Below are 22,912 nucleotides of genomic sequence, written 5' to 3' on the forward strand. Positions count from 1 at the left end.
ATTAGACATCAATTTCTGATGACAGGTTCCCTTTAAACTCCCATCCCCCCTCAGGTCCAGTATTCTAGAATTCCCGCTTTTATGTGTTTATCTATAAAAATTCTCCTCCGAAGTCAGTAACAGCAGTAACCAACCAATCTATCATTCTGTCGACGAGTGCATGGCAAGATTTAAGAATTTATAAAAAAAAGTGCTCCCCGTGTGTATGTGACGTGGGGGATGTATCACATCTTTTCCTTCTTTTTGCACATTTAAAAAAAAAAAAAAAAAAAACTTTTTCAGGAGGACTCTGCAGTTTGCTGTGCACTCGTTAGCCCGGTTTGTGCCTTTACTCATATTTGAGTCTTGCCAGCTTCCAGATGCTGGGTCGCCTTAAAAGTTGCAAAAAAAAAAAAGGAAATTAACCCCACAACGACCAGGCCCTTTTTTGTGCTTCCATTTTTCGCTCTCCACTTTCAAAAATCCATAGCTTTTATTTTATTTCCATGCACGGAGCTGTGTGAGGGCTTGTTTGCTGCGGAACAAGCTTTATAATGATGGTATTTAATAATCCATGCCGTGTACAGGCGGTTCTCTACTTAAAAACACCCGACTTACATACGACCCCTAGTTACAAACGGACCACTGGATATTGGTAATTCATTGTGCTTTAGTCCTAGGCTACAATAATCAGCTGTAACAGTTATCACAGGCGTCAGTAATGAAGATTTATTGTTAATCCTGGTTCTTATTACAACCCAAAATTTTTAAAATCCAATTGTCACAGAGGCCAAAAAAATTTTGGTTGGGAACAAACCAAGAATAAACCTACAGAACCTACCTTGAACGTAACCCGGGGACTGCTTGTACTAGGAAGCAGGAAAAGGAAATTTCAAATACAGTGAAATTGGTGAAAAAAAAACACATTTGCACCATTTTCTTGTGGGCTTGTTTTTTTTACACCTTTGACTGTGCGCCCCATACTCCAGAGCTTCACTCACTATTCTGCTGCTGGTGCAGTCACTGTGTACATACATGACATTACTTATCCTGTACTGATCCTGAGTTACATCCTGTATTATACTCCAGAGCTTCACTCACTATTCTGCTGCTGGTGCAGTCACTGTGTACATACATGACATTACTTATCCTGTACTGATCCTGAGTTACATCCTGTATTATACTCCAGAGCTGTACTCACTATTCTGCTGCTGGTGCAGTCACTGTGTACATACATGACATTACTTATCCTGTACTGATCCTGAGTTACATCCTGTATTATACTCCAGAGCTGCACTCACTATTCTGCTGCTGGTGCAGTCACTGTGTACATACATGACATTACTTATCCTGTACTGATCCTGAGTTACATCCTGTATTATACTCCAGAGCTGCACTCACTATTCTGCTGGTGGTGCAGTCACTGTGTACATACATGATATTACTTATCCTGTACTGATCCTGAGTTACATCCTGCATTATACTCTAGAGCTGCACTCACTATTCTGCTGGTGCAGTCACTGTGTACATACATGACATTACTTATCCTGTACTGATCCTGAGTTACATCCTGTAGTATACTCCAGAGCTGCACTCACTATTCTGCTGCTGGTGCAGTCACTGTGTACATACATGACATTACTTATCCTGTACTGATCCTGAGTTACATCCTGTATTATACTCCAGAGCTGCACTCACTATTCTGCTGCAGTCACTGTGTACATACATGGCATTACTTATCTTGTATGGATTCTAGCACTTACTACATACACTCACCGGCCACTTTATTAGGTACACCATGCTAGTAACGGGTTGGACCCCCTTTTGCTTTCAGAACTGCCTCAATTCTTCGTGGCATAGATACAACAAGGTGCTGGAAGCTCCTCAGAGATTTTGGTCCATATTGACATGATGGCATCACACAGTTGCCGCAGATTTGTCGGCTGCACATCCATGATGCGAATCTCCCGTTCCACCCCATCCCAAAGATGCTCTATTGGATTGAGATCTGGTGACTGTGGAGGCCATTTGAGTCCAGTGACCTCATTGTCATGTTCAAGAAACCAGTCTGAGATGATTCCAGCTTTATGACATGGCGCATTATCCTGCTGAAAGTAGCCATCAGATGTTACAGGGTACATTGTGCTCATAAAGGGATGGACATGGTCAGCAACAATACTCAGGTAGGCTGTGGCGTTGTACCAAGGGGCCCAAAGAGTGCCAAGAAAATATTCCCCACACCATGACACCACCACCACCTGATACAAGGCAGGATGGATCCATGCTTTCATGTTGTTGACGCCAAATTCTGACCCTACCATCCGAATGTCGCAGCAGAAATCGAGACTCATCAGAACAGGCAACGTTTTTCCAATCTTCTACTGTCCAATTCCGATGAGCTTGTGCAAATTGTAGCCTCAGTTTCCTGTTCTTAGCTGAAAGGAGTGGCACCCGGTGGGGTCTTCTGCTGCTGTAGCCCATCTGCCTCAAAGTTGGACGTACTGTGCGTTCAGAGATGCTCTTCTGCCTACCTTGGTTGTAACGGGTGTCGATTTGAGTCACTGTTGCCTTTCTATCAGCTCGAACCAGTCTGCCTATTCTCCTCTGACCTCTGGCATCAACAAGGCATTTCCGCCCACAGAACTGCCGCTCACTGGATGTTTTTTCTTTTTCGGACCATTCTCTGTAAACCCTAGAGATGGTTGTGCGTGAAAATCCCAGTTGATCAGCAGTTTCTGAAATACTCAGACCAGCCCTTCTGGCACCAACAACCATGCCACGTTCAAAGGCCTCAAATCACCTTTCTTCCCCATACTGATGCTCGGTTTGATTGTTAGATTGTCTTGACCATGTCTACATGCCTAAATGCACTGAGTTGCCGCCATGTGATTGGCTGATTAGAAATTAAGTGTTAACGAGCAGTTGGACAGGTGTAGCTAATAAAGTGGCCGGTGAGTGTATAGAAATTGTGATATTTACAGACACAAAAAAGTTTCAGTGCCATAACACAATGTATTTATGGGTTGTTAATAAAGATGAAACATACAAAACAGTCCAAATCATTATTTTATTTGTACAGAACATATCACACGGTGCTGGGGAGACGTCTCCAGTGAAGAGCAGAACATTACAGTTGGTTCTCAGGTCGATTATTGGGTTCAGAAATTAAGTTAGCGAACGGGATAGAATTTCTCGTAGACCTCCGCCATGGTTTTGGCATCTAAAGAACGGAATATAAAAAATAGAAATAAATAAAAATTCACAAAGCTAAACCCAATCAGCAGAAGCTGCATAGATCTCTCTGCTGCTTTGTTCCAATGGATCAGTCTGGAGTCCAGGATGTGTAGCTCACAGAGGATTGTCTACACTGAATATATATGCATCCACTTCATAGATGGGAGCAGGAGTAGCTATGTAGAGGGTGCAGTCAGTGAAAGCCATTCAATGACAGCAAGCAGGTGCTCTTATGATTCCCGAAGAGTGACATGAGATGAGTAACAGCACCAATCTGCTGCAGGGTTGCACATCACAGATATAAGTCCAATCTGTCTCTATCAGTCCTGCTGTACACAATTTCAGTTGCCCCTGGACACGACACTAACTTCTGACTTGGGGTCGGGGACGCCATCTTGGATTTCTGTGGCCGTGCAGCAGAGTTTCTCTATCTCTAGCCCCACCCCCTGCAATCCAGGACGAGCTCACACTGATACACAGACACTGAGTTCCTGCCGGCAGCAGTGTGAGGAGAACTACAAGCTACAGACAGATAAGTTCTTTATGTGGGGAGGCACAACAGATCTAGGGTGTTGTGGAATAGCAGAAATGTAGCAGGGCTGACTGTGTCATTGTGTGTTATAGGCATCTCATGGATCTCATCATCTCAGATCTGTTTCATCGCTCGATGTGTGATACCAGAACAATAATCGGAAGCTAAATTAAAGTGTATATAAATCTATACACTGATAATTTAACCACATAGTCAACACACAACATTAGAGGAATCATAATGTGTCTGCTTAGAGAGTCCCCGCTCACACCCTAGAATATTACACTGGCCATCACCGAGTGATAGGAGCAAAAACAGCAATAACACTGAGTAAAATTGTGCAGTAAAGGTTTAACCCCTTAAGGACGCAGGGTTTTTCCGCTCATTTCTCGCTCTCCAACTTCAAAAATCCATAACTTTTTCATTTTTTACGTGTACAGACCTGTGTGAGGGCTTATTTTGTGCGTAACAAATTTTACTTTCCCGTAATGTTATTTATTTTAACATGCCGTGTACTGCGAAGCTGAAAAAAAATTCCAAATGTGGAAAAATTGAAAAAAAAAACGTTCTTGTGGGCTCAGTTTTTTCGACTTTGACTGTGCACTCAAAATAACACCTCAGCTTTATTCTTTGGTTTGGTGCGATCGCGGTAATACCAAATTTATATAGGTTTTATTGTGTTTTAATACATTTTCAAAAATTAAACAAACGTGTACAAAAAAGAAAAAAAATTTTTTTGCCATCTTCTGACCCTAATAACTTTTTCATACTTTGGTGCACGGAGATGTGTGAGGGGTCATTTTTTGCGAAATGAGCCGACGTTTTCATTGCTACCATTTTGAGGTCTGTGCGACATTTTGATCATTTTTTTATTTCATTTTTTATGTGATGTAAAAAGGTGTAAAAGTCGCATTTCGGACATTTGGGCGCCATTTCCCACCTCAGAGGTCACCGCCGGCCGTAACCGTTTTTATATTTTGATAGATCGGGCATTTTGGAACGCGGCGATACCTAATGTGTCTGTGATTTTTACTGTTTATTATGTTTTATATCAGTTCTAGGGAAAGGGGGGTGATTTGAATTTTTTATTAATTTTTTTTATTTTTTAAACTTTTTTTTTTCCCACCATTTCTTAGACCAGTGATGGCTAACCTATGACACGCGTGTCAGTGCTGACACACGTAGCCATTTTCACTGACACGCGGCTGCCTGACAGTTAAGTTTCATCCTACATGATCAGGTGCAGTAGCCGGGAGGCTGATAGATTGCACTGAGCTCCCAGCACTCCCCCCTCCTCCTCCTCCCCCGGGCCGGACCCTCCCCATGTGTGAGCTGTGCCTAGTGTCTCCAGTCAGCACAGGTATCAGCACAGGGCACAGCAGGAGAGGTGACCCGGCCATACACCCAGGAGGCTCCTCTGCAGCTCCTGATAGTTGTGGTGAGGGGAAGAAGGCAGCACAGTCAGAGGTCACATTGCTGCTGCCTTGTGTGATGTCCCGTGTGGTGTCCTCTACACTGACCAGCTCCAGAGCAGGGATGAGGGAGGACAACAACTCCCATCATACAGTGAGTAAGATCAGTGCACTGTATGATAGAAGACAGTCATCAAGGCTTGTGTGTCAGTTTTGTGACGTACAAGCCCTGAAATAATAATCGCCACACCTTGTAAATCGCCAGACATTGCGATTATTTTGCTCCTCACACCTTGTCCATGCCAAGAGGGCATGAAGGAAATGCGGACAGCGGCGCCTGCGCCCTCGCTATAGCCTGTGAACTTTCAAGTTTGCAGGTTAATAAGCAATTTCACACCTGTCTGATTGTATGGCAGTATATGGTAGGATCAATCAGACAACCAACGGTTAAAGTACCCTAGAAGTTAAATAGTATACATATTTGTTATTTAAACTATAAATATCACAAAAATGTTTTTTTGTCAAGGTGACACACCACCCGAGTTATGCTCGGTTTTTTGGCGAATTTTGACACACCAAGCTCAAAAGGTTGCCCATCACTGTCTTAGACCATCTAGGGTACATTAACCCCAGACGGTCAGATCGCTGCTACCATATACTGCAATACTTCTGTATTGCAATATATTGCATTTTTGCAGCACATTCATTACAATGAGCCACTGGCTCATTGTAACGAATCTGCAGAAGCCATGTGTCAAACGAAGACCCGAGGCTACCATGGCAACCGATCGCCGCCCCCCGATGACGTTCGGGGGCGCGGCGATCGTAATAAAGATGGCCGTCTTTTAAATGCCGCCGGGGACTTTGCCACCGGCAACGGAAAGGTTAATAGCCGCGATCGGTGCAAGCACCGACCGAGGTTATTAGCGGTGGGGGTTTGCTGCAATATGCAACAACCCCCACCTTTGTATGAAGAGGACTCAGCCCGTGAGCCCTCTTCATACATTCCCTATACCTCTGCGCGGTAGAGCTACGGCGCACAGCGTTAAGGGGTTAAACATGATATTTATTATGTAAACATCACTAGGGGATTTAAATTTGGGAATTTTCTTTCATGGGAAAATCCCTTTAAAGGAGTTTTCTGGGGAGAATAGAAAGTCCACAATATATAAAGTGTTGATTGATGTTATTATGTAATGTGTTTCCCCTGAAGTAATACATCTAGTATGAGGGACCAGGAAACAGTAACTTAAAGGAAACCTACCATTGGGAATCTACCTATTAAGGTAGATATGATGGTAGTTTCCCTTTAATAACCTTAACCCTAAATTATGCTTGTCTACCCTAATCTAGAGTTTTTCTAACATGCCAATTTCTTGGACAGACTACTGGGGCATGGAGTAGCCCCTCAGTGGAGCAGGAGAAAAGGCTACTGCATGCCCCAGCAGCCTCTGCCTACCTGTACACCCCTGGAGCTCTGCGCATGATTAGTAGTGGTGCTACTGCACAATGCTCAGGGAGAGCATAGGCTACTGTGGTGTGGAGTAGCCTTCACTCCCACTCCATGCGCCAGTACCCTCTCTAAAGAATTAGCATATTACATCGATAAACTCTAGATTAGGTTAGGCATCGTTCTAGAGCTAGGCAAGCATAATCTAGGGTTTAGGTTTTTATAGGGAACCTACAAACAGATCGACCTTAATAGGTAGATTCCTGATGGCAGGTTTCCTTTAACATGATGGTTTGACTCCCAAAAGTCTGAGGGTCATTTTCTAATATACAAAATAAATAAATAAATATAAAAATCAGCTGTACCCTTCTGTGGCAGGATCTCCGGATGTCGTCTGATGTAGTCAAACAGTTCCCGATCCTTCTTGGCATACCTGTAATTCTCAAATTTAGTCAGGTGATACCCGACGAATACCCCGATGGTGGTGAAGAGGACCTGGCGGTGAACACCTGAGGAGAAGAGCACAAGCATCAGAGCTGTGTACACTGCATCATCATGATCTTCATCCCAGGACGTAAATACCAATTCTACTCTGTAGAGCAGGAGATGAATTCCAGATGGGGAGTTTCCGACTTGCACCCAAAGAATTCAATTAGTGGTTTAAAGTGGATTTGGCCCAATAAGGAGCACCACTTCTACGTCTTGTGTCTGTGTGCAGCTCCCTCTGGTCCCTGTATGGAGGTATCACTGCTGGAACTAGGCCACATTCACACCTCATTTTTTGGACATGTTCTACATATGCAACAGATGTATACAGTGAATGCATTCCAAGACTTACACTGGCAACCTTCGTTTTGACTCCATTTGCAAAGTATAGGTCACATCTGGCAGGAAACGGATGGAAAAGCACAGCAGTAAGCACCATTATCCAGGGGAGGCTAGAGGGCGGAAGCCACTTTATGGCCCCCATCCACCAGCTCTGCTGAGCATACACTGTGGGTGCTTCACCAGTGATGTAACTGCCCATTTAAGGATATTTGCTCCTAGTCCAACTTTCAAGGGAGAGGAGCTGAACTGGATGACGTATCCCACTGTATGATCGCACAGTGGGATACAACGCTGCCCTCCATTGGAAGGACATGTCGGGAAGCCTCCGGACGTATACTGACAACGGACAGCAAAAAAACAGGTTTGAACGCAGCCCTAGACTCCCACAGCACTGTGGGATGTAATGTATACGGTGATGTAATGTAAATATAAAAGAACCTGCAGCACCGGGTATACAGTACTCATGTGTATATAAGGAATTCATTATTGTAATATTGGGGTGCAGTTTCATAAACCTGCAGCCAAGGGCATACAGTACTCGTGTGTATATAAGGAAAATTATTGAAATATTGGGGTTCAGTTTCATAAACCTGCAGCGAAGGGCATACAGATTTATGGGCTATGCTTCCATAGTATATACTTCTAGCAGAGAAGATCCAGCAGTGTCATCTCTGCATGTGGTAATGTTTGGGTGTTGCCATACACACTTGTAGCAGAGAGCATACAGTACAGTGTATGTATATATTGGAGTGCTCTGTAATATACTATTGTGTGTATATGCAGGTTCCCAATGATAATATTGGTTTGCTACCCCTGACACCTGCAACAGTCGGGTTTATGGGGTGAGCTGTGATAGTATTGGGGTGTCCACAGAGGATACAGTGAGGTTGTGTGTATATATTGGGATACACTATGGTAATATCACCTGCCTGAAGGAGGAGATGGAGCCTCGTTCAGTCTGAACGCCATGGACTGCGCTATTTGGATATTGTTTTAATTCTATTATAATGGTCTGAAGATTTATGGATTTTTACGGTGAAGTGCAAAAGAACCTCTTTGATAAATATTTTGTATCATGTAAAATAAATGCAATAAGAAAAATTTAATGTTGGGGTGTTGCAGAAATAATACAGTAAGGTCATGAGTGTATAACGGGGTGCACTATGGTAATGTTGGGGTGTTGTGGAGATAATACAGTAAGGTCATGAATGTATATGAGGGGGTGTACTATGATAATGTTGGGGTGTTGTGGAGATAATACAGTAAGGTCATGAGTGTATAACGGGGTGCACTATGGTAATGTTGGGGTGTTGTGGAGATAATACAGTAAGGTCATGAATGTATATGAGGGGGTGCACTATGATAATGTTGGGGTGTTGTAGAGATAATACAGTAAGGTCATGAGTGTATATAAGGGGGTGCACTATGGTAATGTTGGGGTGTTGTGGAGATAATACAGTGAGGTCATGAATGTATATGAGGGGGTGCACTATGATAATGTTGGGGTGTTGTAGAGATAATACAGTAAGGTCATGAATGTATATGAGGGGGTGCACCATGATAATGTTGGGGTGTTGTAGAGATAATATAGTAAGGTCATGAGTGTATATAAGGGGGTGTACTATGGTAATGTTGGGGTGTTGTGGAGATAATACAGTGAGGTCATGAGTGTATATAAGGGGGTGCATTATAATAAGTAATGTAATAAGCGCCTCACCCGCCCGCAGCACCGGGTACTTGTTGAGGGCGTTGTGCACTATGGCGGACAGGTATCCGAGGAAGCCGAGGTACAAGGAGCCCCTGTTTACCAGGGAGGGCGGCGGTAACACCCGACCCTCGTCCGGAATCAGACCCATGGTTTTGCAGCCCAAGGACACCGGGGGACGACAATCAAGGACGCACAGGGAGAAACATTTAATCCCTTCCGGCTGGGAAACAACAGTCACCGAGCGGAGGTTCCGGGGCAGCGGGTCACGTGACACGGGCCTGACAAGTAGTAGTAATCGCAAACAAGACACCTTGACCGCCATACATCTTTAATTTTTCCCTGTGTCCCTTCTTAATATTGATTTTATAAATACAATTGTTTAACTGTATATGCAATGAAAGTTGTAATCTGTTAATTAAAATAAAACCCTCAAAAGTGTTGTCCATTGTACCCCCATAATATGAATGAAGACACTAGATGTACATGAGGGACTACCAGAAATAGCCAAAAAACTAACAAAAAATAAACATCGTCGCTCTGTCTCCGGTAGTCATATAGAGAATTAACACATCCAGGACTGGATACCCCCTTTAAATGTAATTTAAAGAGATGCCCCAACATGAGGCTATTCACCATCCTGCGCGTAGGCTGTGCCAATGTTTTATTGCAATGATAGCAAAAATATAATTTTTTTAAGATACATTCTTTAATCTATAAAAATATTTTATTGCCAAACACAATCATTTTTTTATTGCATTTTTTTATTGCAATGATAGCAAAAATATAATTTTTTTAAGATACATTCTTTAATCTATAAAAATATTTTATTGCCAAACACAATCATTTTTTTTTATTTTAAAAATAAATTTATTATACCTTTATTACCCCACTAAGTGACCTCATCACTATCCTGTATTCCAATGTTTTATGCTGCTAAGGTCAGGGTTTGGTCCCTACTCAAATGGCAGTGCACGAGGTGGTTGACGGTGTTGTTTATACCATCTAAGTAACAGCTCATTTAAGGGACGGTCTAGTCACTACAAGTTTGGTTTGCTGGTTAGTGGCTGTCCCCGTGGTGGGAGACCTAGTCACTACAAGTTTGGTTTGCTGGTTAGTGGCTGTCCCCGTGGTGGGAGATCTAGTCATTAGAAGTTTGGTTTGCTGGTTAGTGGCTGTTCCAGTGTCGGGACATCCAGCTTACTACAAGTTTTGTTGCTGGTTAGTGCCGGTTCCAGTGGTTGGACTCCCACAGATCAGGGGTCCACAGATCAGCAAGTCAGTCATGTGTAATGTTACTCGATTCACGGTATATGGCACTGACATAAGTAGCAGAGTACTGCACTCCACTGTCTCTGCTTGTAACTTAAAGATGAATAAGAGGAAGGTGCATGAGCAACAAGATTCTCTATTTATCTGGGGGTACAATGGACCCCAATTCCCATGATCCATTCCCAGTGTACCAACCACTGGGATCCCAAAGTATCATCAAGTTATCCCCTGTCCACAGGATAGTGATTAGACAACTTTCAGGATTAAACAACTGGAACTGTAATGACATCTGGTTCCAGTTTTTGTGTGTGCACAGATATTGTGCCATGATGCAGAAAGGAGTTCATTTGTAATATGTCAAGGGGACAGAATCTTCTCCTACACCTTTCACAATCAGCTGCTACCAACAAGAAGGGCACTTGGTTGGAGCTCACAAGTAACAGTTAACCTAAGATACTCTAGGTTATAGTGACCACAACATCTGATGTATGTGCGTTACTTCCCTCTGTTGGCACCTGCATTACAATCACAGGGTATCCTCTTTGCAGGACAATCTGGATCCTAATGAAGGACTGCTCTCACCATGCTTACTCACAGGCCAGATTTGTTTCCCTAAATGGCTGTTTCCAAAGTGTGAAATATTTAAATTAACTGATTATTATTATTATTTTTTTTTATCCACCTCTCGAAAAAAAGCTTTGGAAAGTCAGATTTCGCCCCCTCCAGTCAAATCAGTGAATGAGACAATAACATTTATCATGATGTTTTTTTTAATAAAGAAGAAATCTAGCATTTACATCAAAGACAGTATAAAAATAAGTTCCTGTACAGAATAAATCCTGGTCCCTGGCAGATCTGGTGTGAGGATGGACGGGACTTCACTGACGTTTCTTTAGAGTAGCGGCTGGTCTTGTGAAGGCGGAAATATAAAGTCTGATCCAGGAATAGGCGATGCCCAGAGCGCAGTACACAGAGGTAAGCAGCAGCGGGATAAATGGTAGGCGCTGCTGCCAGGGGGTCAGGGGGTATATAATCTCACATAGTAACTCCAGGGGTATGAGGCCAGAGACGTACAGCACCTCAATGCAGCTCAGGAGCTTCCCTTCTCTCCTGTAAGAAGTACAAGAATTTCACAAATATTAGAAATGAAGAAGAAATGAGTGGCCTGTAGTGACCAACCATGTCGCTCCTCAAACAGAATAGAGCCCACACTTACAAACAATTAAAGGGGCTATCCAAATATCCTATCAGCAGTGAGATCCTTAGAGCGACCCCCGATGTTGGGGAAAGGGGTGCAAAAAGCCTATTCATACAGTAACCATTGAAGTCCATGAGGGTAATAAATTAAGTAAATTCCCTCCGTCTAACTCATCACATGCCACAGTCACCGGTGTCAGTTGTATAATATATACGTACTATGGTAGCTATGTAAGGAGCAAGCTTTGCCCCTGAGCCTGCCTCACACTCACTATACACATGTGATGTATATTTACAACCCATGTCCCCAGGGGGTTAATGATTAAGGAGAATGTGTGAATCCGAGTTACCTGAACAGAGCCCTCAATGAGCTGAAGCTGAACACAGTGAAAATCGCCATCAGCAGGATCTTTATAGGCAGCTCTGGGGAAAAAAAAAACATTAGTGATTGGTCTGCACCCTGGGCTATTACAAGGTTCAGCTCTCTCTACAGTCACTAGAATCTAACCCAGCACCACTTTTCTCTGTCCAGATCTATTTTAATTCCCAGTCTCTGTGTATTGTGCACCTCCAGCGCTGGGGCATGTGCATTCACATGACATCCCACATACAAGATGAGGTTAAGCAAGGTGAATCTTCCTGCTCTGAAGGTTAACATTAATTTCAATAGCAAATAAAGCTTCAGAAGAGAGGCACATGTCTACACCTTAATGGGCTGCTTTTAATATTAATTACCTATACCCACAGGTCAGGTTACCAGTATTAGTTTGGTGGGGGTTCAACAACTGTCAGACCCCATATTGATAAGTTGTTTGGGGGTAGAAGACTCCATTCACTGTATTTTGGCTCTGGATGAAAACTGTAACCAAACTGCAGTACCCCAGAATGGCCACTAAACAGAACCTCTTTCCGCTGCATAGCTTCCAGACACCCTCACCCCATACCAATTTGATATAGGCACCGACAATGGCTGTCAGCCCAAGAAATCTCATCAATATACCAAGACTGAGCAAGGGTACAATGACTGAACAGTCACTTAGAATGAAAACTATTTAAAAAAATTACAATAAAAGAAAAATTTAAATAAACTCTTTACCTTCAGGAGTGAAAAGAAGTGGAAATAATGAGAAGTGACCCACAGTCGTAAGTATTAGATATATCCCAGCGTCCTTTGCACTGCTGACTGCCAGTAAGCTGAAAAATAGTGATAAAGAGGAGTATTAATTTAATCCCTCGTGAACGATGGCCCTTGGTGCCTGAATGTCCAGGTCAATTTTCTGACATTCTGTAATGCGCTTCTTTAAAAAGCTTTTTTTTTCATGACATGTGAGACTTTAACTTGCCAATTTGCCAATAATTGACTACAAATGTGAAAAAATAAGTCGTTTTTGTAACTTTTCTGATTAAATTTTTTTTCATAAGTAGTAACTTTTACCAAAATATGTTATATAGAACATTATGCCATCACCCTATCCCTGGTTCTGCTACAGATGCAGAGGGTGCATGTACTTCTGCTAACTAAAAGTCTTTCCTGCAGCTCTTTCTACATTCTGCCTTCACCTGGCAGGCTGGAGGGGGGCATACTTCAAACACCTATATCTCCTGAACCCCTGTAGATATTTCTGGTGTCATATTAAACAGGGGAGTCTCCCCTTTAAAATGATATAATAATTGTACATGGATTCTTAACAGGACCAGAGATATCCACTCTTAAATTTACATCATAAAAAGAAAGCTGTACATAAAAATCATTATTTTTTAGTACAACTTCAAGGGTGGATATCTCTGGTTCGGTGAAGCATCCATCCACAATCCAGCTATCATATTAATATGACACCACAGTTGTGTTTCTAGGTGCCAGGGTTCAGGAGATATAGCCTTTTGAAGTTGGCCACTGTTTTCTAAATGTCCTTTCTGCATGTAGCATGTGCAAATAGGATGTATATAGCCGTATGGCAGTCGTGAAGGGGTTAAAAACAATTAGAAATTTGGAACATATAATTGCATATTATCTCACACACATTAAATACACATACATACACTATATATATGCACACACTTGCTCCATCCTCTAACCTTAAAGGTAATATGGCCAGGAGGATCGCCTTCTCATGTACATGCCAGCCAAACATGAAGGAGCTGAGGGCGCAGAGGATCAGACAGCGCAGGAAGCCTTGAGGTCCTTGGGGTCGGAACCACAAACCAAAAACTGAAGGCTGGATAACAGAAAGGTAAAAATGCGTAATGCCAAGTTGTGCTAGTGCAGCTCAACTCGTTCACAACAACAAGAGCTGGAGTTACACCCGCATTATTAGCCCCGATCCCCCTGAGGAGGCCACGGCATGTGGCGAAACATGTCAGGCGGGCTAGTTTGTTAGGTTTTAATTCAGAGGCAGCGGACAGCTAGGCAACCTTGGGTGAAATATGAATTAATCAGAAATATAGCTAGCTAGCTAGTTGCAGTATCGATTATTCAGACCATTAGATAGGGGATACTGGTAAGAGGTACATAGCACCGTGGGGTTATTATCTTAGCAACACTGGGGGGTTAGACCTGTAACCTCAAGGGCAGTACTACACAGAAGTGGGTTATAGTAACCTAGTGTGAACTGAACCCAATAAACAAACACGGATCCCCTCCACAGTATAAAATACAGCTACAGTCTCGAAATCCCATATTCGGTGACGGTGCACACTACCAGTTCCCTTTATCTATTCGGAGATGATGTGTACAACTTGCTAATCCTGATCACCCTGTTATGGTGAAAGCTGCTGCCCCCTGCACTCTGTAAAATTTTAAAACATAATATTGGATGAAGCCTTATCCATCTTTTAATAAATATCAATAAAAGTTACTTTTTAGTGACCAATGGGTTCATGTGTCCCAATTGGACAATTTTTCTCTGCAGTTACACTCTGCAACCACTACAATGAGAATGGAGCTGTTCTTTGACTCCAGAATCAACTGAATGTCTCCATGCATATCTAATATAGATCTATCCTAACATAAGGTAATCAAATAAAAAAAATCTTACTAGTATAGATATAAATGTGCAGATTAATGTCACCAATGGTGTGACAGATGGGAGGACGCTGTGTTCAAACTCCTGGACCAAACCCCCCGTCATGGAACCTGTGCGAACCAAATCCGGATTCAGCAGCTGCATCTTCACACCTGCCATACACAGAGGAACATGGTACAACAAAAACAGAAAGAGCACCACATTCACAGACCAATTTATTGCAATGGAAATAAGCTGTAACAACCCTGGGTAGAGAGGCTGAGGGGCAGCCAGTGAAAGCTGTAATGGAAACCATATTGGATCTCACACAAAATCTATCTATACATGGAAAATCTAAGATTTTTCTCATATCATTTAAAACAAGATAATACGTTACCAATAATGGACAGGGCTTTGTCGACGCCGTTGTACAATGCCCAAAAGTTCGGAGCCCAGTACGCATGGCAGAGGCCTCTCTTAAAGGGGAAAAGCCTGGACAGGACCTGAGGTATCTGACCCTATAAAAAAGGGGTAAATATCACACTCACAGCCTCCATAAAAGGTCACAGTTGATCATTGTTACCCATAATATATCATAGATTTTAATCACTGACATCTGTCCCAATTCCCTATTTAACATGTTCTACAAAATTTCTTTAATCTGGTAATTATACATTTATATAAAATTATACATTTGCTGTATTGTTAGACTGTGAACACTCCACAAGTGCTATTTTATCTCATTTTGGATTATCCGATTGACTGTAAATTCAGGTGCCAGATTATTCTAGTCTGAACGATTAGATTATGGTTGTTTTTTACCGTACACAATCCACAGGTGTCAGTTTAATAATAATAATTTATTTAGCGCCATCATATTCTGTAGCGCTTTACAAATCACAGGGGACATGTGCAAATTTTTACCGTATACAATCCAGACATGTCAGATTATCAGATTTACTGTATATACAGATGTTAGATTATCTTATTCTGAATGATCAAATGATGGTCAGATTTACTGTACACAATTCACAGATGTCAGATTAACAGACTTTGGTTGGATTTACTGTACACATCTGATTCTGGATTATCACACTGAGACCTTCCGAGGACTTTGGTATACGACACGTACCAGGTATATAAAGGGTCCAAATGAAACGACAAAAACAAACACAACTATGAAGGCCAGAGCGAGGAAACGAAGGATACTGAAGCTTCTCCAGCGTATGGATCCATCTGTGGAACAAGATCGGAAACAAAGGAAACTCAGCTGTGACCAGGAAGCAAGACTTGTAACAATGGCGTTAGCATCGTCTTCTGCACTAACCTGGATTATTCGCTGTGAAGCAGTAACACCGCAATAAGTAGATGCCGTATGCCGGGGCAATATATAGGTAGATGTGTTTAAAGTTCAAGAGGACAGCGAAGAGGAGTGCGCTCTCCAGGTGTCTCTTCTGCCAAATGGAAAATGTTATTATTTTTATTGTTCTATTTTGGATCACACTCTATTTTCTTAGTGGGTCTACACAACATTTTATAGAATATCCGTATGTGGAGACTTTCCGCCAGACATTAGCAGTAATGTGTGGGAGAACTGGACAGTAAGTGGTCAGTTTCCTCACAGCATCACCACAGGGGAATAGAAGCATCGCAGAACTGAAATCTTTAGGTCCTCCAGATATGGCTGCTAATGTATAAACACCCAGAATGATCTCCCTTTTGGTGAGCAATTACCAAAAGCGGCTCTTACACTATGGGACCTGTCGTGTATTACACAGGCAACCCACTGATACATGTACTCTGCGTAATGCATCATATATCCAGAAGGGGGGAGCTGGTGGGAAACTGAACATTTATTGCACTGATCGCTGTGCGTACTATCTTGTGGACAATTAGTGATCCATAATGTTTTACCTGAAACATACGAGCAATGGACAGAAGCATGATCCCAGAGAGGAATCCGTTATACTGGAAGTGGATATCTAAAATGTGATTGAGGATGTGTATAACCAGAACCAAGAACCAGACCAAGTCCTCTCCAGTTACCACAATGTCTGGTACTAGGAAACTACATTAATCCTGTATAGGATTCCTTATCACTATGTAGTCATAGGAAATCTGTCTGTAGTTTTGATCTGTGTTGACCAGTAGAATCCTGTGAAAAAAACATGTAGTAAGGATACGATCTACAATTAGCAGCCCAAAATTCCAGAGGAGCAGGACAGCGAGAATGAATGACGGTCTCTCCAGCAGCTCCCTCCGATCTTTTCTAATGTCGATACACTGACAGCACCTGGAACAAAAGCAGAGTAAGATAAACCAAAGAAATTTACATGTATGTCCATTAATATAAAAGTAGTGTTCAGTCTGTGTATAGGGACAAACATCATATTGGAAAGAAGGAACAGGCAAGGTCCAGGCACCGGAGAGAGAGGATACAGGCAAGGTCCAGGCACCGGAGAGAGAGGATACAGGCAAGGTCCAGGCACCGGAGAGAGAGGATACAGGCAAGGTCCAGGCACCGGAGAGAGAGGATACAGGCAAGGTCCAGGCACCGGAGAGAGAGGATACAGGCAAGGTCCAGGCACCGGAGAGAGAGGATACAGGCAAGGTCCAGGCACCGGAGAGAGAGGATACAGGCAAGGTCCAGGCACCAGAGAGAGAGGATACAGGCAAGGTCCAGGCACCAGAGAGAGAGGGAACAGGCAAGGTCCAGGCACCGGAGAGAGAGGGAACAGGCAAGGTCCAGGCACCGGAGAGAGAGGGAACAGGCAAGGTCCAGGCACCGGAGAGAGAGGGAACAGGCAAGGTCCAGGCACCGGAGAGAGAGGGAACAGGCAAGGTCCAGGCACCGGAGAGAGAGGGAACAGGCAAGGTCCAGGCACCGGAGAGAGAGGGAACAGGCAAGGTCCAGGCACCGGAGAGAGAGGGAACAGGCAAGGTCCAGGCACCGGAGAGAGAGGGAACAGGCAAGGTCCAGGCACCGGAGAGAGAGGGAACAGGCAAGGTCCAGGCACCGGAGAGAGAGGGAACAGGCAAGGTCCAGGCACCAGAGAGAGAGGGAACAGGCAAGGTCCAGGCACCGAAGAGAAGGAGGAAACTAGGTCCAGACACTGGGGAGAGGGTACATGCAAGGTCTACATATTGAAGAGAAGAAGACAAAATCCAGACAAAGAGAGTCCATTTTCAGGCTAGTGCTTACTGTTTGGCTGCATAGATGAAGAGGACATCGGTCAGGATGACAGAGAGCCTCTGGAAGAGGACGGTGTTGTAGCTAGCATAGTTCAGGTTCTCCACTTTCAGCATTTCAGTATCAAAGTACCAAGCGACATGGGAAAGGGCGTACTCAAACCACGCAAACAAAGGTGGGTAATCCAACGTCCACTCCGAAGTTGCCTGGAAGTCAAAAAACATTATGCTCAATCAACGCAATGAGGTTAATGAGAAACGTAACATAACTATAGGCCATGATCAAGGGTCTGTAAGTTGGGCTATCATTACAAAAATTATAAAACTACAAATAACACTGCAAATAATTCACATGAAAAATTTAAAAATCATAATGCAATTTTCCACAAGTTACAGGATCGAAGCATAAGGCTGCACTACTGATGGACTAAGCACAACACAATAATAGCACTAAGTCAGCTGGATATATGACATTGATACAGATGGTGATATTAATCCACACCCAGCACCTGAAAAGATCATGAGAAGTAGTGGAGTCTGAGGCTTCACGGTAATAGATTTAATTTCTTTAGTGGGATTTTTATTGCATAATAAAAGAGATGAAAGTAGCAGGAAATTTAAATTTTGGGCTCTTATAGGGAATCCCTATTTACCTACCTCATAGTACCACTGAGATATGGGCAAACTATGTGTGATCGCCAGCCAGTTTCTATGTACCTCGAAATCTGTGGAATGACTGTGGAGAAAACATAAAATATTAACTGGTTGTACCGTAGTCTGGTTTTTCATATTCACAATATAAAAAAATAAATAAATAAAAAAAATTATATATATATATATATATATATATATATATACATATATATAAAACATACACACAAACATACATAGATTTTGATTATAAATAAAGTTGGTTGAAATTAATTTCTGATTCGCCAGAGATACCAGGTCAGATGGTTTGTTTACATGTAGTAGGCCTCAAGCCTTCAGTCTCATTGATGCAGTAATTTTACATTTCACATTACAGCCACTGGGATTGGATCAGTGTAAAGGATAGTGATGCACTATTCTTCTTATCAAGTATGGAAATTGCCTGACAAAAGTGTGAATAGAGCCTAAGATGGCGGTATTATGTGAGGAGAGCAGTATAAGACATAGGAGGTTGCCTTTTCCCATTGATGGACCTCAGGGACCCCTGTTATCAAGATAAATTCTTGTCCCAATTATTTTATGACACAATGGGATGTATAGGACACTTATCACTTGGGCCCTATATGGCAGTATTACTTAGACATTATATGGCAGCAATACATAGGCTGTATATGTGTGTACATATTTATATTAACATTTATGAGCCCTGTATCTATTGGAAATTCATGGAATATCCTGTGTAAAGATCAAAAAATCTCATAAAGTGAGCCCTGCATGGCAGTATTATATGCAGCATATGGCAGTAGTTTGTAGCTTTATGGAGCAGTATTATGGGGATGTAAACAGTATTATTAGTACTTGATGCTAGTAGTACTCAGGTACAGGCAGTCCCCGGGTTAAATACAAGATAGGGTCTGTAGCTTTGTTCTTAAGTTGAATTTGTATGTAAGTCGGAACTGTATATTTTATCATTGTAACCCCAGCCAGAACTTTTTTGGTCTCTGTGACAATTGGATTTTTAAAAATGTTGGGTTGTCATAAGAATCAGGATTAACAATAAATCTTCATTACAGACACCTGTGATAACTGTTACAGCTGATTATTGTAGCCTAAGGATAAAGTACAATAAATTACCAATATCCAGAGGTCCGTTTGTAACTAGGGGTCGTATGTAAGTCGAGTGTTCTTAAGTAGGGGACCGCCTGTATTATATTGTGTGGGTTTTGTGGATGATAGGTCAGTATTACTGAGACTTTGTGTGGTCATTGAAAGCCAGTAATATCTCTGCTGCAGTAGATCCATATTAAGTGGTCTGTACAGTAGCTGCTTTTCAGCACCACATGTGTATTTTGCACTGTATAGCTACTATTTAGGAGACATTATTGTATATGCTGCATGTCAACCTATGGCAGTAATATGGTAAAAGAAAAATCGCAACTTTCATATCTGGATTCAGGTGATCATTTGGGCAACACAGTAGAAAACTAGACAATGGCGAATTTTGAAGGGAGACTTTCTACAAAAAAAGTTGCAAATGAGCACAATTGCCATGAAAAGTCATAGAAAAAAAAAAAGTTTAATACATGTGCCCCTATTTTTTAAGGTGACAGTATTACATAAGCTTAAAGGGATTTTCCCACAAAGAAAAGTTAGGCCCTATCCACGGGAAAGGGCCTAACTTGCTGATCAGTGGGGGTCTCAGTGCTGCATTGGACCCCTTGTCGCATCGTCAGAGTAATGGAGCAGACAGCCGTGCATGACCGTTCTGCTCTATGGAGCTGACGGAAATTGCAGATTGCAGTGCTCGGCGATCTCCGTCAGCTCCATAGAGATTAATGGAGCAGACTGGTTATGTGTGTCCCTCTGCTCCATTAATCTGACGGAGCGACGAAGGGTCCGCGGGTCCTCGTTTTCGTGATCTGTGGGGTTTCAGCACTGTGACCCCCACTGATCAGCAAGTTAGGCCGTATCCAGTGGATAGGGCGTAACTTTTCTTTGTGGGAAAACCCCTTAAATGCCTATAGTAGTTGTGCACCATATGGCAGTTTTATAGTAATTTCATAACAGGAATATTTTGGTACTGTACTGTATTATCATATGGGCTATTACTTCACACATACAACAATACATAATGTGAGTTGTATACCGTATATTGGCTTTATTTCTGCGGTTGTATTCGGCCGTTTTATTATATTGGCTTTGTGGCTGTACTACTTGAGCACCACATGGCAGTATTATGGTAATGGCATGGCTTTTTATATTGTATGGGCTATGAAGCCGTATTACTCAGGCAATAATGTGGTATTATATGGGCTAAATATGACAATATTATTTTAGCATTATATGGTGGTTTTATAAGATATATGACTGCATTGCGTGGTCTATATACACCATAGATGATAATCAACACTGTATTACCTGGGCATGTACATTAGTATATACTGTCATGTGGGTTGTACGGCAGCTTTATAATGAGATTATATGGGCTGGCTGAATATGACAGTATTATTTCAGCACTATGCAGTGTTGAGCCAGTATTATTTTGTCACTACTGTGATATTTTGAGACATATGGCGGCATTACATGACCTATATACATGACAGACAGTAGTGTATGTTGTATTAGGTGGTCGCTGATGCTCTTAAACATATATATATTACATAGGAAGCCACTGACTACCATATAATGAATTGGGGAATCCTAATAAAACAGTAAAGGGGGGGGCAGGATAATTGGGGGTGCACATACTTTTGACCACACTCATGAACACTATATAAACTAGAATGGCAGCTATATGGCACATGTCATGCCCCCTCTCTTGACATTTATGACATCCCACCATCCCAGATCTCCCCGCCCCCTCGCAAAGCATGCTGGGACTTGTAGTTCAATTAACCCTTTGTGATTAGGACAGATTTCCGCGCTCCGCTCCTTACTAGGTCGGTATGAGGAGACATTTCAGCAGTGACACCCCTAGAGCCAGCGTCACAAACCATCCCCCATCCCCGGGCTCCCGGCTCCGGCCTCCGCTGTCCACGTTTCCGCCTCTAGAGGCCGCCATCTTGGTACGCTCACACACACACACACACACACACAAACAAACAATGCGGCCGACAGGCTTCACGTGTGACGTCACTCGCACGCGCCCCACCGGGGGCGTGTTCATAGAGGGCGGAGCTGGTCGTGGAGCCGTGGTCACGTCGTCCTGTCGTCCGGAGATAATACTGAAGTTTTGAGGGGAAATGTTTCAACTGGATATAAGGAAAAAGATAGCCAAAAAAAAAAAAGTATTCAAATCTATTGCTTAATGTACTTACATATGAGTAAACACTGGATGGCTTCACTGTGATCCGTCCCTTTAAATTACTGTCCACCCCTTTAATGAACGCCCTCTGATGACTGGCACCTTTTTGTGTATAATTGCAACCATAAAGGGGACCCAAAAAAATCATTTTGTGTAGAAATAAGTATGTTTACTAGTGACTATGGAGAACCAGTGATGGCCTTCTACTCCAAGACCTATTATCCTACTATCCTGTTATCCCTGATACAATGATGTCCCCAAATAAATTTTAGAAAATATGTTCAATGTCTCTTAAATTATAATATAGTGCTTCCTACAATACAATAATACAGCACCAGAACCAATCTCAGTATGTAAATATAGCAACGAAATCAGGGTCCCTACAGAAATACACAACCAGAACAATGCTAAGACCATAAATAGAGCACCAGAACTGAACACTTTTCTCTACAGAAACACAGCACTAGAACTAAACTCATCATATAAACATAGTGGCAAAAAAACTGGTGAAAACTGAGTTGACAAATTTAACCCAGTAAAAAAAAAAAGCCCTTATATTAACCCCTTAACGCCGCAGCCCTTTTTCATTTTTGCGTTTTCATTTTTCACTCCCCACCTTCAAAAATCTAAAACTTTTTAATTTTTCCATGCACAGAGCTGTGCGATGGCTTGTTTCTGCGTAACAAATTACACTTCAAAATGATGGTGTTTAATATTCCATGCCCTGTACTGGGAAGCGGGAAAAAATTGGATTTTGCCGTCTTCTGGCGCTTTTTTTATACTGTGGTGTACAGAGCTTTGGGTGGTGTTTTTTTGTGGCTTTTGATGACGTTTACAATGTTATCATTTTTAGGAATGTGCGACCTTTAGATCACTTTTTATAGAATTTAAAACATTTTTTTAAATGCCAAAAAAGTGCCATTTTCGACTTTGGGCGAGATTTTCCGTTATGGGGTTAAACGCAGTGAAAAACCGGTATCATATTTTTATAGATCGGGCATTTTCGGACGTGTCGATACCTAATGTGTTAATGATTTTTACTGTTTATTTATATGTATATCAGTTCTAGGGAAAGAGGTTTTTATTAAAAAAAAAATTCAAAACTTTTTTTTTTATTTTTTTTTTAATTTTTACTATTTTTCACACTCCTTAGGGTA

General features: G+C 42.2%; 3 protein-coding genes across 4 annotated transcripts in view; 1 reads left to right on the forward strand and 2 right to left on the reverse strand.

Moving 5' to 3' along the window:
* Nucleotides 1-3,032: 3,032 nt before the first annotated feature.
* Nucleotides 3,033-9,368, reverse strand: NDUFC2 (NADH:ubiquinone oxidoreductase subunit C2). The gene is made up of 3 exons (XM_072133971.1): nucleotides 9,153-9,368; nucleotides 6,973-7,116; nucleotides 3,033-3,199 (listed from the first exon to the last, which is right to left on the reverse strand). Exons 1-3 carry the CDS (start codon nucleotides 9,289-9,291, stop codon nucleotides 3,150-3,152), a joined length of 333 nt encoding a protein of 110 aa, XP_071990072.1. The 5' UTR covers nucleotides 9,292-9,368; the 3' UTR covers nucleotides 3,033-3,149.
* A 1,796-nt stretch (nucleotides 9,369-11,164) lies between these two features.
* On the reverse strand, nucleotides 11,165-21,648 carry ALG8 (ALG8 alpha-1,3-glucosyltransferase). The gene is made up of 13 exons (XM_072133975.1): nucleotides 21,388-21,648; nucleotides 18,458-18,536; nucleotides 17,814-18,007; nucleotides 16,795-16,904; nucleotides 16,526-16,593; nucleotides 15,939-16,065; nucleotides 15,744-15,847; nucleotides 15,009-15,129; nucleotides 14,645-14,784; nucleotides 13,686-13,825; nucleotides 12,706-12,803; nucleotides 11,960-12,032; nucleotides 11,165-11,522 (listed from the first exon to the last, which is right to left on the reverse strand). The coding sequence occupies exons 1-13, from the start codon at nucleotides 21,615-21,617 to the stop codon at nucleotides 11,291-11,293; spliced, it is 1,716 nt and encodes a 571-aa protein (XP_071990076.1). The 5' UTR covers nucleotides 21,618-21,648; the 3' UTR covers nucleotides 11,165-11,290.
* Nucleotides 18,788-22,912, forward strand: part of USP35 (ubiquitin specific peptidase 35) — a 44,365-nt gene continuing 40,240 nt past the window's right edge. The window contains exon 1 of one of the 2 annotated variants that reach the window (XM_072133974.1): nucleotides 18,788-18,880. The gene's annotated coding sequence lies outside the window, so the exon portion shown is untranslated. Of the gene's footprint in view, nucleotides 18,881-21,576; nucleotides 21,739-22,912 lie in introns of those variants that run through there. The other variant, XM_072133973.1, reaches the window with a different exon arrangement.

This window comes from Engystomops pustulosus, chromosome 2 (assembly GCF_040894005.1).
Source record: "Engystomops pustulosus chromosome 2, aEngPut4.maternal, whole genome shotgun sequence".
Taxonomy (NCBI): Eukaryota; Metazoa; Chordata; class Amphibia; order Anura; family Leptodactylidae; genus Engystomops; species Engystomops pustulosus.

Bases quoted from the DNA above. Each gene is read 5' to 3' on its own strand.
- NDUFC2 (XM_072133971.1), bottom strand. From the start codon at position 9,291: ATGGGTCTGATTCCGGACGAGGGTCGGGTGTTACCGCCGCCCTCCCTG. The intron at 7,117-9,152 runs GTGAGGCGCTTA...TCTTCTCCTCAG, and splicing joins GTACCCGGTGCTGCGGGCGG to GTGTTCACCGCCAGGTCCTC. The intron at 3,200-6,972 runs GTACAGCTGATT...TCCGTTCTTTAG, and splicing joins GGAGATCCTGCCACAGAAGG to ATGCCAAAACCATGGCGGAG.
- ALG8 (XM_072133975.1), bottom strand. From the start codon at position 21,617: ATGAACACGCCCCCGGTGGGGCGCGTGCGAGTGACGTCACACGTGAAG. The intron at 15,848-15,938 runs GTTAGTGCAGAA...CTTGTTCCACAG, and splicing joins CTTCACAGCGAATAATCCAG to ATGGATCCATACGCTGGAGA. The intron at 12,033-12,705 runs GTAAAGAGTTTA...TTTTTTCCCCAG, and splicing joins ACTTCTTTTCACTCCTGAAG to AGCTGCCTATAAAGATCCTG.